At 39.9% G+C, this 13,679-nt stretch overlaps 1 protein-coding gene across 1 annotated transcript in view; it reads left to right on the top strand.

The window, feature by feature from the left end:
* LOC139765996 (dynein axonemal heavy chain 7-like) overlaps nt 1-13,679 on the top strand; it is a 178,548-nt gene that overhangs the window by 10,133 nt on the left and 154,736 nt on the right. The window contains 3 exon segments of the mRNA XM_071694035.1: nt 1,639-1,812; nt 5,837-6,098; nt 10,691-10,856. Coding sequence (XP_071550136.1) covers nt 1,639-1,812; nt 5,837-6,098; nt 10,691-10,856 — 602 coding nt within the window.

The raw sequence follows: 13,679 nt of genomic DNA, 5'->3' as shown, positions 1-13,679 counted from the left end.
ATTTATTGCTTTGTTGCAATGTTTTTCATTGCTATGTTTGTTGGGAAGGGGGATCTGTAAGTATAGGTTGTTGAAGGGTGAAGGAGGGATAAGCATTTTATTTCTACTTTGGGTATGTAACAAGTTGAGTGTCAAGCATATTAAGTTGGTAATGTATTTGGAGTATTTATGTTTTGTTGCATAGATGTTGAGCGTTTGTGGTTGCAAGGTAGCCAGCAGTTATTTTGAGTGCTCTGTTTTGTGTAGTTTGCAGCTTTTATATATTTGCTTTTGATAAGGTGGATGACCAAGCAGATAAGGCTTACTTTAGGGTGTGGCATATGAGTTGTTGAGAATACTCTTCTCGATTTTATTTCATGGGATAATCATTCACCAAGTTTTCCAGCATTCTGTAAAGAAATATTTATTCGTAAACTGTAGATATTTTATACCTTATATCTAACATTAAAAGATTAGCATGTCATTTCTGTTAGTGGGGTTGGGTTGTAGATTGGGGGCTGTGGTTTCTGTGCATTGCACATGACAGCTAGAGAATGGATATAAACAAATGCATCCTTTCTTCAAATGTGCTTGGCGCTTCATTGCTAACTTGGGGAAACGATTTGAATATTCTGGGTGCTACTCTGATAATGTGGGAAATGATGGACCAGTATGAAGATATTCACTACATACAAAAACTATTGCATTATCTAATAATGCTAAAAGAATCTCATCTGTTTCCTCTCCTGTAACATTTCTTTTTCTCTTTTGACTTATGGTACAAGAAAAACTGAAACAAAATGAAAAAAAGTAAAATGAACCAAACAGTTTCTTGGAATAGGCATCAGCTTATGAAAAGGATCAGATATTTGTTTATTGTGATTTTTTTCTGTTATGAAGGTTTTGCATTTACAGTATATGGTAAACTCTTATGATGTATATCATAGTAACTCTGCATCAACCTTATTTATGTTATAGTGAAAATACAGGGTAAATATTCGTAGACTTGTAAGAGAGTAAGTGGATTAGCTGTTTATTCACATTCGCATTTACCACCTTTGATCAAAGATGGCAGTACTTTATATAGTTTGATAGGCATTTTAGATATTGTGTAAGATGTAGCTATTTGTGCAATATAGGGAAAAATTTCTTAAATGCCATGGAGAAATTATTATTTATACATGTAACAATGAAAACTGTCAAAATGCACAGATATGATTTTGGCAGCTAAAGGGTGCAGTCTGATTTAGGGGCCAACAAGAATGTGATGAAATGGACAGATGGAAAGAATGAGTGAACAAAGACTACAGACAGTATGTATGTGTCAAGAGAAAACCACAAAGAGGATCCGTGTGTCAGAAGTGGTGGGAACTTAGTGACATTGTATTCAGAATCATTAATGTGCTAAACATTGAGTTTGACAGTAAAATGTCATAGATGAGAGGAGATATGAAATGAGAGTGTTCCCATTGCTGGTATGAATTCTGGCTCAGGGTTTTAAGGATGTATTTTGATAGTGAGATTATTAACTGTGATATCCCTTTGATTTGAAATTAACTTTTCATATGTATATGAGAGTTGAGAATTATTGTAATTATGGGTATAGATGCTATAGCTATATTTTTTGAAACATTACATGGGGAAATGTGTTTGACTCAGCTGCAGGAAGTGCTGATACGCAGTGTGGAGAGTGTCCTAAAGTGGCTTGGCAGTGATGAGGAACCATGGGTTGGTCCCAGGCTCAAGCTGTATCTTGTCCTTGATGATAACCAAGTGGTGCTCAATCCAGACGAAGAGGCACTCTGCACAGCCTTCATGGATCTCTTCAAAGAAGTCAGTTTGCAGTGTTAGTACTGTTCATAAAGTAGATAATAGCTCCTCTATATTATACTTAGAAAAAAATCATGTAACTGCCTGTTATTTATCTGTTTTTTGACACTGGAATTTCTTTGTTTAATTTTCTTGAGGATATGCACAGAGCTCTTCATGTTCCTGATCAGATTAGTAGAAAAATTATAATTTATTAATGAATTATAAATCCATGCCTAATTTCATTGTTAATCACATGCATACACCCTCTCAATTCACCTATAAACATCTTTCTCCAGTTTGTTAAAAAATGTAAATAGGATTCCATGCTATTATATATGCATCTTACTTTTTCACTCTATACACCAAATTCATTTGTCAACCAAAACCAGTGTTCATTCATACCACCATCACTTACAAAATTATTATTTTACCTGATTTTAGATTTTGCATCCATATCTGAAATGTTTCTAACTATAAAGAAATCATCAATCTTTGTGTGAGATTAAGCATTTTTTATTACTTGACTTTATCTTCAAGTGTTTCACTGTTGAAATAATTTTCATATCAGGATGCCTCACTGAGGAAAACAGTGAAGTAGGTAACTTTTGACTTTTTTCTTGTAAAGAAACTGATAATTTTGTACTGCCTTAGTTCTTTATCTTTGTGTACATGATTTTAAACTAAAGATTGGAAAATTGACAAGAAAATATTGCTCTTCAATGACATGCTAACAAAAATTTTTTTCGTACTTGTTTGTTGCTTTCTGCATTAGTTAGGTAGCATCATGAACAGACTAAGAAGAGGCCTCATTTGCTCACATTCATTCTCAGTCAGTCATGTGTAATGCACCAAAACCATAGCCTCTTGTCCTCAGCCAGGCCCCACTCACCTTTCCGTGGTTTCCCCTGGCTGCACTGTATGCCCTTGTTCAGTCCATTGACAACATGTCACTCTCAGCATACTGCACCACTCCAGTCCACTCTATCCTGTGCAAGCCTTTCACACTCATCTATGTTCAAGTCCTGACAACTCAAAATGTTTTTCACTCCATCCTTCCATTTCCTCTCCTAACACATTTGTCCTCTTTGTCAACCTCAACTTACTCATTCTCTTCATTTTTCCAGACCATTTCAGCACATCATCTCCAGCTTTTAACCACACATTTTTTTCTGATCACACCTTTCTATCCCTTTTATTACTTAGTCAAACCATTTCTCACCAAATATTGTCCTCAAATATTTCATTTCCAACACATCCACACTCTTCTACACATTCTGATCGATAGCCCTTGCTTCACATCCATACAACAATGTTGGAACTACTGTATTTTTAAGCATATGCATTTTTGCCCTCCCAGATATCATTCTCTCTCCACACATTCCTTAGTGCCCCCAGAAATTTCATCTCCTCACCCATCCTATCACTCACTTCCAATGTTCCATTTGCTGCCATGTCCTTTCCCAGGTATCTAAAACTCTCCACTTCCTCCAAAATATTTCCAGTCAAATGCACACCCCAACTAACTTCACTCTCTGCCCTGTTAAACCTAATAACCTTACTTTTGTTTTTGTAGTTTCTCACTCAAAACCACCACCAGTACTGTGTCATCTGCAAACAGCAACTGACTCACTTTCCACACCCCCTTAACCCCTACAAACTTCATGCTTTCCTGGCTTTTCAAGACCCATGCATTTACTTCCCTCAGCACCCCATGCATAAACTGATTAAACAGTCATCACACACCCTTATAGCAGACCCACTTTCACTTAGAACATCTCACTCTCCTCTTTACCTACTTACATATGTGGCTTACACTCTTGATATAATCTTCTCACTTCATCTATTAGCTTTTCTCCTGCATTACATATTCATAAGACCTTCCACAAGCCATCTCTGTCCACCATTTCATATGCTTTATCCAAATCCACAAATGCCACATACAAATCCCTCTGTTTCTCCAAGAATTTGTAGCTCATGTTCTTTAAAGCGAGCACCTGTACCACACATCCTCTACCACTTGTGAAACCACATCATTCCCTTTTAGTCAGTTATCACTCTTCCATACAACTTACCTGGAACTCATCAACCTTATCCCTTTGTAGTTTGAACACTGACCTTTGTCCCCCTTGCCTTTGTACAGTGTCACTTTGCATGCATTCTGGAAATCCTCAGGCACCTTACCAACATCCATGCATACATTGAAAATTCTCACTAACCAGTTACTGATGCAGTCACCCCCTTTCTTAAGAAATTTAACAGCAGCACCATTCATTCCAGCCACCTTGGCACATTTTATCATATGCAACGACTTTCACCACCTCTTCTCTCTTCACCAAACCACTTTCAGGAGTCTCCAACTTTGCATATCTTCTGAATCATAACTCCATATTTCTGCCAACCTACCATCAAACACATTTATCAGTTCTTCAAAATACTTCCTCCATGTCCTCCTCACTACCTGTTACCACTTCCCAAGTTTCCCCGTCCACTGATGTTCTCATTTGTTCTCATGTTATTTCATTGAACTTCCTCCCTGAAGTTTATTGATAATTGCCTATCCCCATCTCATATTTGTTATTTATTTATTTATTTATTTATTCATTATACTTTGACGCTGTCTTCCGTTAGCTAGGTAGCACAAGGAAACAGATGGAAGAATGGCTCAACCCACTCACATGCACATGTATATACATAAACACCCACACACGCACATATATATACCTATACATTTCAACATATACATACATATACATACACAGACATACATATACACACATGTGCATATTCATATATGCTGCCTTCATCCATTCCCGCCGCCACCCTGCCACACATGAAATGACACACCCCTCCCCACGCGTGCGAGTGAGGTAGCGCCAGGAAACGACATTAAAGGCCACATTTGTTTACACTCAATCTCTAGCTTTCATGTGTAATGCACCCAAACCACACCTCCCTTTCCACATCCAGGTCCCACAGAACTTTCCATGGTTTACCCCAGATGCTTCACATACCCTGGTTCAATCCATTGACAGCATGTCAACCCTGGTATACCCCATCGTTCCAATTCACTCTATTCCTTGCACGCCTTTCACCCTCCTGTATGTTCAAGCCCTGATTGCTCATAATCTTTTTCGCTCCACTCTTCCACCTCCAATTTGGTCTCCCACTTCTCCTCGTTCCCTCCACCTCTGACACATATATCCTCTTTGTCAATCTTTCCTCACTCATTCTCTCCATGTGACTAAACCATTTCAATACACCCTCTTCTGCTCTCTCAACCACGCTCTTTTTATTATCACACCACTCTCTTACCTTTTCATTACTTACTCGATCAAACCACCTCACACCACATATTGTCCTCAAACATCTCATTTCCAACACATCTATATATATGTTGACAGTTAGAGACTGAATGTGAATGAATGTGGCCTTTGTTGTCTCTTCCTAGCGCAGCCTCGTGTGCCTGCAGGGGTGCCATTTCCTGTGTGGCGTTGTGGCAATGGGAATGGATGAAGGCAGCAATAATGAATATGTACATGTGTATATGTGTATAGGTCTGTGTATTTATATGTGTGTGTGTGGGCGTTTATGTATATACATGTGTATGTGGGTGGGTTGGGCCATTCTTTTGTCTGTTTCCTTGCCCTACCTTGCTAACGTGGAAGACAGCGACAAAGTATAATAATGTAATGATAATAATGATAATAATAATAATGATGAAATGTATATATGTGTGTGTGTATATGAGTGGATGAGCCTTTCTTTTTCTGTTCCCTGGCACTGCCTCTCTAACCTGGGAAACAACAATGAGGTATGATAGAATGTATAGAATGCATATTGTACGGTGTAATCCAGCTTAACGCCACTAAATGCCCTATTAACAAAACAAAAGAACTTATTTAGTGTAAGATCATCCTCTGTACCTCATTTGTGCAGCCTTCATACATGTTGAGCACAAATTACTTTAAGAACTTGGTTCAATTTTCACTTTCCAATATTTTTCACCTTACTGGTCTTGATTTATTCTGTGATGTGTTTGTTGTAGCTTGATGAGTGTGTTCAACTTTACCGTGGAACATGGGATGAGCCACAGCCACCCAAGGTACCCAAGTGGCGTCAGCGTGCATCAGAAATTGGGTCATCAGGAGGAATGGAGGGTGTGCCTCCCCCTGTGCGGCCTCTTCAGCCTCACCGGGAGACATTGGTAGTCACCTTATCAGATCCACAGTGGGAAAGCTTCCATAACACACTCGTGAAGAGCATCAGATGCCGCTTCACCAAGGCTGGAGAGTTCTTAGGGCAGATTGGTAACTTTCCTTTATTAGCACTTGATTTTACTGGGATCATGGTTAATGCTTAGTCTGTGCATTATATTACCTTATTTTCTCTCAGTGCAAGAACTTGAAAAGAGGCTGATGAGAGATGGTCTAAGAGAGTATTGATAAACATATGAATAAGAATATGTCTTGGAAAATGGTGAATAATGTGAGGAGAGTAAGAGAGCAAATGGGAGCAACAGTTAGAGTAGCAATTTGGAAATTGGTAACAGGCAAAGAAGAGATGCAAAAGAGATGGAGTGAGTATTAAGGACTGCTGAATGAATAAATTAGATGATAGGGTGGTATATAGGGGAGAAAGAACATACTTTTGTATATCTTGTGTGTCTAACTGAGAAGGGTGGTTAAAAGAAACAAAAATTCTGTGGGGCCTGGATGTGGTAAGGGAGCTGTGGTTTCGGTGCATTATTACATGACAGCTAGAGACTGAGTGTGAACGAATGGGGCTTTTGTTGTCTTTTCCTAGTGCTACCTCGCACACATGAGGGGGGAGGGGGTTGTTATTCCATGTGTGGCAAGGTGGTGATGGGAATAAATAAAGGCAGACAGTATGAATTATGTACATGTGTATATATGTATATGTCTGTGTGTGTATATATATGTATATATTGAGATGTATAGGTATGTATATTTGCGTGTGTGGACGTGTATGTATATACATGTGTATGTGAGTGGGTTGGGCCATTCTTTCGTCTGTTTCCTTGCGTTACCTCGCTAATGCGGGAGACAGCGACAAAGCAAAATATAAATAAATAAATGTTGTATGGTTGCGAGGCGTGGGCTATGGATAGAATTGTGCACAGGAGGGTGGATGTGCTGGAAATGAGATGTTTGAGGACAGTGTGTGGTGTGACGCGGTTTGATCGAGTAAGTAACGTAAGGGTAAGAGAGATGTGTGGAAATAAAAAGAGCGTGGTTGAGAGAGCAGAAGAGGGTGTTTTGAAATGGTTTGGGCACATGGAGAGAATGAGTGAGGAAAGATTGACCAAGAGGATATATGTGTCGGAGGTGGAGGGAACGAGGAGAAGTGGGAGACCAAATTGGAGGTGGAAAGATGGAGTGAAAAAGATTTTGTGTGATCGGGGCCTGAACATGCAGGAGGGTGAAAGGAGGGTAAGGAATAGAGTGAATTGGATCGATGTGGTATACTGGGGTTGACGTGCTGTCAGTGGATTGAATCAGGGCATGTGAAGCGTCTGGGGTAAACCATGGAAAGCTGTGTAGGTATGTATATTTGCGTGTGTGGACGTGTATGTATGTACATGTGTATGGGGGTGGGTTGGGCCATTTCTTTCGTCTGTTTCCTTGCGCTACCTCGCAAACGCGGGAGACAGCGGCAAAAAAAAAAAAGAAAATATATATATATATATATATATATATATGTATATGCGAAACATGTGGGGTAAACCATGGAAAGGTCTGTAGGGCATGGATATGGATTAGGAATTGTGGTTTTGGTGCATTACACATGACAGCTAGAGACTAAGTGTGAACGAATGTGGCCTTATTTGTCTTTTTCTGGTGCTACCTCTGATGCAGGGGGAGGCAGTGCTGTTTCCTGTGGGGTGGGGTGATGCTGGGAATGGATGAAGACAAGCAAGTATGAATATGTACATGTGTATATAAGTATATGTCTGTGTATGTGTATGTATATGTGTATATGTTGATATGCATATTTATTTGTATGTGTATAAGTGTGTATGTATATATGTGTGTATATGAGTGGATGGGTCGTTCTTTGTCTGTTTCCTGGTGGGTTGATTGGTTGGTAAGGATATTCATTGTGTGTATGGATCATAGTGAAGTGCCTGAGGATTGGTGGAATGCATGCATAGTGCCATTGTACAAAGGCAAAGGGGATAAAGGTGAGTGTTCAAACTACTGAGGCATATGTTTGTTGAGTATTCCTGGGAAATTATATGGGAGGCTATTGATTGAGAGGATGAAGGCTTGTACAGGGCATGAGACTGGGAAGGAGCAGTGTGGTCTCAGGAGTGGTAGAGGATGTGTGGATCAGGTGTTTGCTCTGAAGAATGTATGTGAGAAATACTTAGAAAAACAGATGGATTTATATGTAGCATTTATGGGTCTGGAGAGGGCATATGATAGGGTTAATAGAGTTGCTTTGTGGAGGGTTTTAAGTGTATATGGTGTGGGAGGTAAGTTGCTAGAAGCAATGAAAAGTTTTTACCAAGGATGTAAGGCATGTGTACAAGAAGGAAGAGAGGAAAGTGATTGATTCCCAGTGAATGTTGGTTTGCGGCAGGGGTGTGTGATTACCCCATGGTTGTTTAATTTGTTTATGAATAGGGTGGTTAGGGAGGTAAATGCTAAAGTTTTGGAGAGGGAGGTGAGTATACAGTCTGTTGTGGATGAGAGGCTCTGGGAAGTGAGTCAGTTGTTGTTCGCTGATGACACAGCTCTAGTGGCTGATTCAAGTGAGAAACGTTAGAGGTTGGTGACTGAGTTTGGTAAAGTGTGTGAAAGGAGAAAGTTGAGAGAAGGTGTGAATAAGAGCAAGGTAATTAGGTTCAGTAGGGTTGAGGGGCATGTTGATTGGGAGGTAAGTTTGAGTGGAGAAAAATTGCGAGGAAGTGAAGTGTTTTAGATATCTGGCAGTGGACTTAGCAATGGATGGAACCACGGAAGAGGAAGTGAGTCTTAGGGTGGGGGAGGGGTGAAGGTTCTGGGAGCAATGAAGAATGTGTGGAAGGAGAGAATGTTATCTTCGAGACCGAAAATGGGTATGCTTGAAGGAATAGTAGTTCCAACAGTGTTATATGGTTGCGAGGCATGGGCTATTGATAGGGTTGTACAGAGAGGGTGAATGTGTTGGAAATGAAATGAGTGAGGACAGTATGTGGTGTGAGGTGGTTTGATTAAGTAATGAAAGGGTAAGGGAGATATGTGGAAATAGAAAGAGTGTGGTTGAGAGAGCAGAAGAGGGTGTGTTGAAATGGTTTGGACATATGGAGAGAATGAGTGAGGAAAGATTGACAAAGAAGATATATGTGTCAGAGGTCGAGGGAAGAAGGAGAAATGGGAGACCAAAATGGAGGTGGAAGGATGGAGTGAAAAAGATTTTGAGTGATCAGGGCCTGAACATACAGGAGGGTGAGAGGCGTGCAAGGAATAGAGTGAATTGGAATGATGTGGTATACCAGTGGTCGATGTGCTGTCATGGATTGAACCAGGGCATGTGAAGCATCTGGGGTAACCCATGGAAATGTCTGTGGGGCCTGGATGTGGATAGGGAGATGTGTTTTTTGTGCATTACACATAACAGCTAGAGACTGAATGTGAATGAATGTGGCCTTTTTTTGTCTGTTTTCTTGGTGCTACCTCACTGAAAGGGGGGGATGCTGTTTCCCGTGGGGCCAGGTTATAACAGGAATGGATGAAGGCATGCAAGTATGAATATGTACATGTGTGTATATATGACTATGTCTGTGTATATATATGTATGTATATGTTGATATGTATATGTGCATGTATGGGCATTATGTACATATATGTGTATATTAGTGGTTGGGCCATTCTTTGTTTGTTTCCTGGCGCTACCTCACTGATGCAGGAAACAGCTAGAGACTGAGTGTGAATGAATGTGGCCTTTGTCGTCTTTTCTCCTAGAGCTACTTTGCATGTGTGGGGGGGAGGGGGGGTGCCATTTCATGTGTGGCGGGGTGGCGACGGGAATGGATGAAGGCAGGAAGTATGAATATGTACATGTGTATATATGTATATGTCTGTGTATGTATATGTATGTATACGTTGAAATATATAGATATGTATATGTGCATGTGTGGCCGTTTATGTATATACATGTGTATGTTGATGGGTTGGGCCATTCTTTCGTCTGTTGCATTGCGCTACCTTCCTGACACAGGAGACAGCAACTAAGTATAATGATAATGATATACTTTTTATTTTACTTTAATGATAATAATGATAATAATGATGATAATGATAATAATGATAATGATAATGATTATATAATAATTGAACCAGGGCATGTGAAGCATCTGGGGTAAACCATGGAAAGTTTTATGGGGCCTGGATGTGGAGAGGGAGCTGTGGTTTCGGTGCATTACACATGACAGCTAGAGACTGAGTGTGATTGAATGTGGCCTTTGTTGTCTTTTCCTAGCGCTGTCTGATGCGTACGTGGGGGGAGGGGGGTGCCATTTCATGTTTGGCGGAGGGGTGGTGGGATTGGATGAAGGCAGCATGTATGAATATGTACATGTGTATATATGTATATGTCTGTGTATGTATACGTATGTATACATTGAAATGTATAGGTATGTATATGTGCATGTGTGGGTGTTTATGTATATACATGTGTATGTGGGTTGGTTTGGCCATTCTTTTGTCTGTTTCCTTGCACTGCCTCGCTGACGTGGGAGACAGCGACAAAGTATAATGAAAAAAATAAAAGATAGTATGATGATATGTATAAAGATTATACTTACACTAATGTCAAGAATATGATTTCTGTTTGCAGTGTGTACTTGTTTGTTTGATAAGTATTCAGTGTTATAATTCCTTCTTTGATCTTGTAGCACAAGAGTGGTCATCTGTCCTGAGTGGGGAGGTAAGGACTGAGGTGGACAACTTCTTGAGACAGGAGGCTCAACTTGAAGAATATGCAGGCCAGTTGTGTCACTATTCCAGTTATGTTGAGCAGGCCAGTCATGTCCCCACTTCAGCCACACTACATGTATTCAGGTTTGTGTACTCATGTCTATATTGATTCAGATATTTTTTGGACTTAATATTATGCTGACAAGCTCAAATGAAGGTGGGTATTTGCAGATGCTTAGCTATGTATGGCTTATATCTGTATGAAGGAAGGTAGGTAGTAGATAGTAGGTGGCCACTGACCAAGGAGGTATATTATCCATACTACCTGCCTAGGTATTAGGAGGGTTAGTGACAGCTTTGTAGTGAGCCATCACTTCATTGTTTGTCATTTTGCATTTGTCTGACCCACTTAGCTGTCTTTTCTTTCTGCCTTACCTACAGATGGACTGCAGGTACTCTGGTTACAAATATACAATCTCTGGCAGTTTCACACATAATGCCTACAACACTTAATTTACACAGCTCATTCTTCAAAACTAAATTTTCCTGCGGTGAGTGCTATGTACAAGCCTTGCCTAATGGGAAAATGGTAGGAGCAATAGATAGAAGTAGTAGGTAGGAACATTAAGTAGGAGCCTTTGGAAACACTGTAATTGAGTTGCCCTCTGCCAGTGGCCTGTTAAGGGTGAGGCAGTACAGGCTAAGAAAGAGCACTAAAGTTCGTCACTTATAAAGAATCTTTTGCCGTGGCCACCCCATGGAGCAAATGTGCACCAGAGATACAGATAGATTATATAGATAAATAGAAGGAAGGTAGTTGCATTCAGTGCCTCAAATTGTGTGGAAAGAGTCTAGAAAAGTCTTCTCAACAAGGTATTATTACCAGCTACCTAATGGATACCTAGAATTCACCATTCATTATGATGAAAATTGTAAGATTTGCAAATGGGCAAGTGAAAATTGAAGACACATTCTTATGTCTTCTCATATCTAAACCTGCCTTTGGTAATATGATATGATCTCAGTCATGGGGAAGAGGAAAGGAGCACTCTCAGATGTTAGCTTTGTGACAGTGAGTTGTACATATAGCTCTAGCCAACATGAGTGTCACCTCTTGGAAACTTGCACTGCAGCTTAGTTTATCCCACTTTGTTTTAATTCTTGTGCATTGCAGATGCAAAAACATTGATATTGAGGGCATATCTTCTGTCTAATTTTTACATCAGTTCTGTAAGTACTTATTTGTACTATACAGGGAGGGAGTTTTACACTCATGGGGCCTCATTTCTTGAACATTCTCTGCTATTATGCAACTTTTTTGGTTTATGTATGCAGTCTGCCTTAACCATGTCATCATTGATTTTATTTCATTCACCCACCACCCATAAACTATAAAAGTACATCTTCACATCTTTATCAACAAATTTCTTGCCTAATTTCTTGTTATGTTCTGTGGCTGTTTTCTCTATATACCTCTCAAAGAGCTGTTCACTCTTCTGTATGCATTCTGTTAACCATGTCCTCATTCACTTTATTTTATTCACTAACCTATCTTATAAAAGTACATCTTCACATCTTTCTTAACAAGTTTCTGGCTACTTTCATTTTATTTTCCCAGGTTGTTTTCTCCCTACATATCTCAAAGAACTTTTCTCAGTCTTCATTATCAGTCTGCATTAAAGTTTTAGAAGTTGTGATTAGGTCACTCTTTATTTGTCTATCTTTCAAGATAGGTAAATTTAAACCTTTCTCTGGTATCATCTTTGTTGTCCTTCTCTGGACCTTCTGTATTACCTTTTTGTAATTACCTATTTATACTATATTGAGAGGGGGTTTTGTGTTACACTTGTGGGGTCTTTTCTCATGAACATTTTCTGTTAGACATATTGAATTTATGTATGGTGTCTGCATTAAACATGTCCTGAGTCATTGTGTTCCATTCATCATCCAATCTCATACTATTCAGTAGATATGTGGGGGCAGTGTTCTTTCTCCCCTATCCCCAGGAAAATATATCAACTGACTGTTCTATGTCTTTTATCTCATTCTTGTATCTTCCCTGACGATGTGATCATTACATGAAAGTGCACTTGGGAACTTATTCTGTTTCATTTTCCTCATGGTTATCAGCAAATACTAGATAAGGCACACCACTGTGACCTTTGTGAGAACGTTATCTTGGAGAGCAAAAATGGATATGTTTAAAGGAATAGCTGTTTCAACAATGTTATATGGTTGCAAGGTATGGGCTGTAGTAGGGTTGTATGGAGGAGGGTGGATGCATTGGAAATGAAATGTTTGAAGACAATATGTGGTGTGAGGTGGTTTGATCAAGTAAGAAGTAGGGTAAGAGAGATGTGTGGTAACAAAAAGAGTGTGGGTGAGCACGTTGACCCTGGTATACCATATTGTTCCAATTCACTCTATCCCTTGCACGCATCTCACCCTCCTGTGTGTTCAGGCCCCGATCACTCAGACTTTTTCACACCATCCTTCCACCTCCAATTTGGTCTCCTGCTTCTCCTTGTTCCCCCCACCTCTGACACATATCCTCTTGGTTAATCTTTTCTCACTCATTCTCTCCATATGTCCAAACCATATCAACACATGTTATAGACCCTATATCCACAGCCAACCCCCCAGAGCCCCTCTCTTTATGGTACCTTCTGGCCTCTTATATACCCTGGTTCAGCCCATTAATAGCATGTTTCCCCTTGTATTCCAGATTGGTCCAACTTACCCATTCCCTGTGTGTGTCTGACACCCTCCTGAATGTTCAGATCCCATGCTTTCGAAACCATTTTCACTTTGTCCTTCCATCTCTGATTTGGTCTGCTTCTTATTTCCATACCTCTCTCTTATGCTAGTGTTTCTTCCTTGATCGATCCTCCTCACACCACATGTTGTCTTCAGGCATTTCATGTCTGACACATTCACCCTCTTCCATACTTTCTCCTCTTTAGCCCA

Source organism: Panulirus ornatus, chromosome 56 (assembly GCF_036320965.1).
Source record: "Panulirus ornatus isolate Po-2019 chromosome 56, ASM3632096v1, whole genome shotgun sequence".
Classification (NCBI taxonomy): Eukaryota; Metazoa; Arthropoda; class Malacostraca; order Decapoda; family Palinuridae; genus Panulirus; species Panulirus ornatus.
This window is presented reverse-complemented; position numbering and strand designations above follow the sequence as displayed.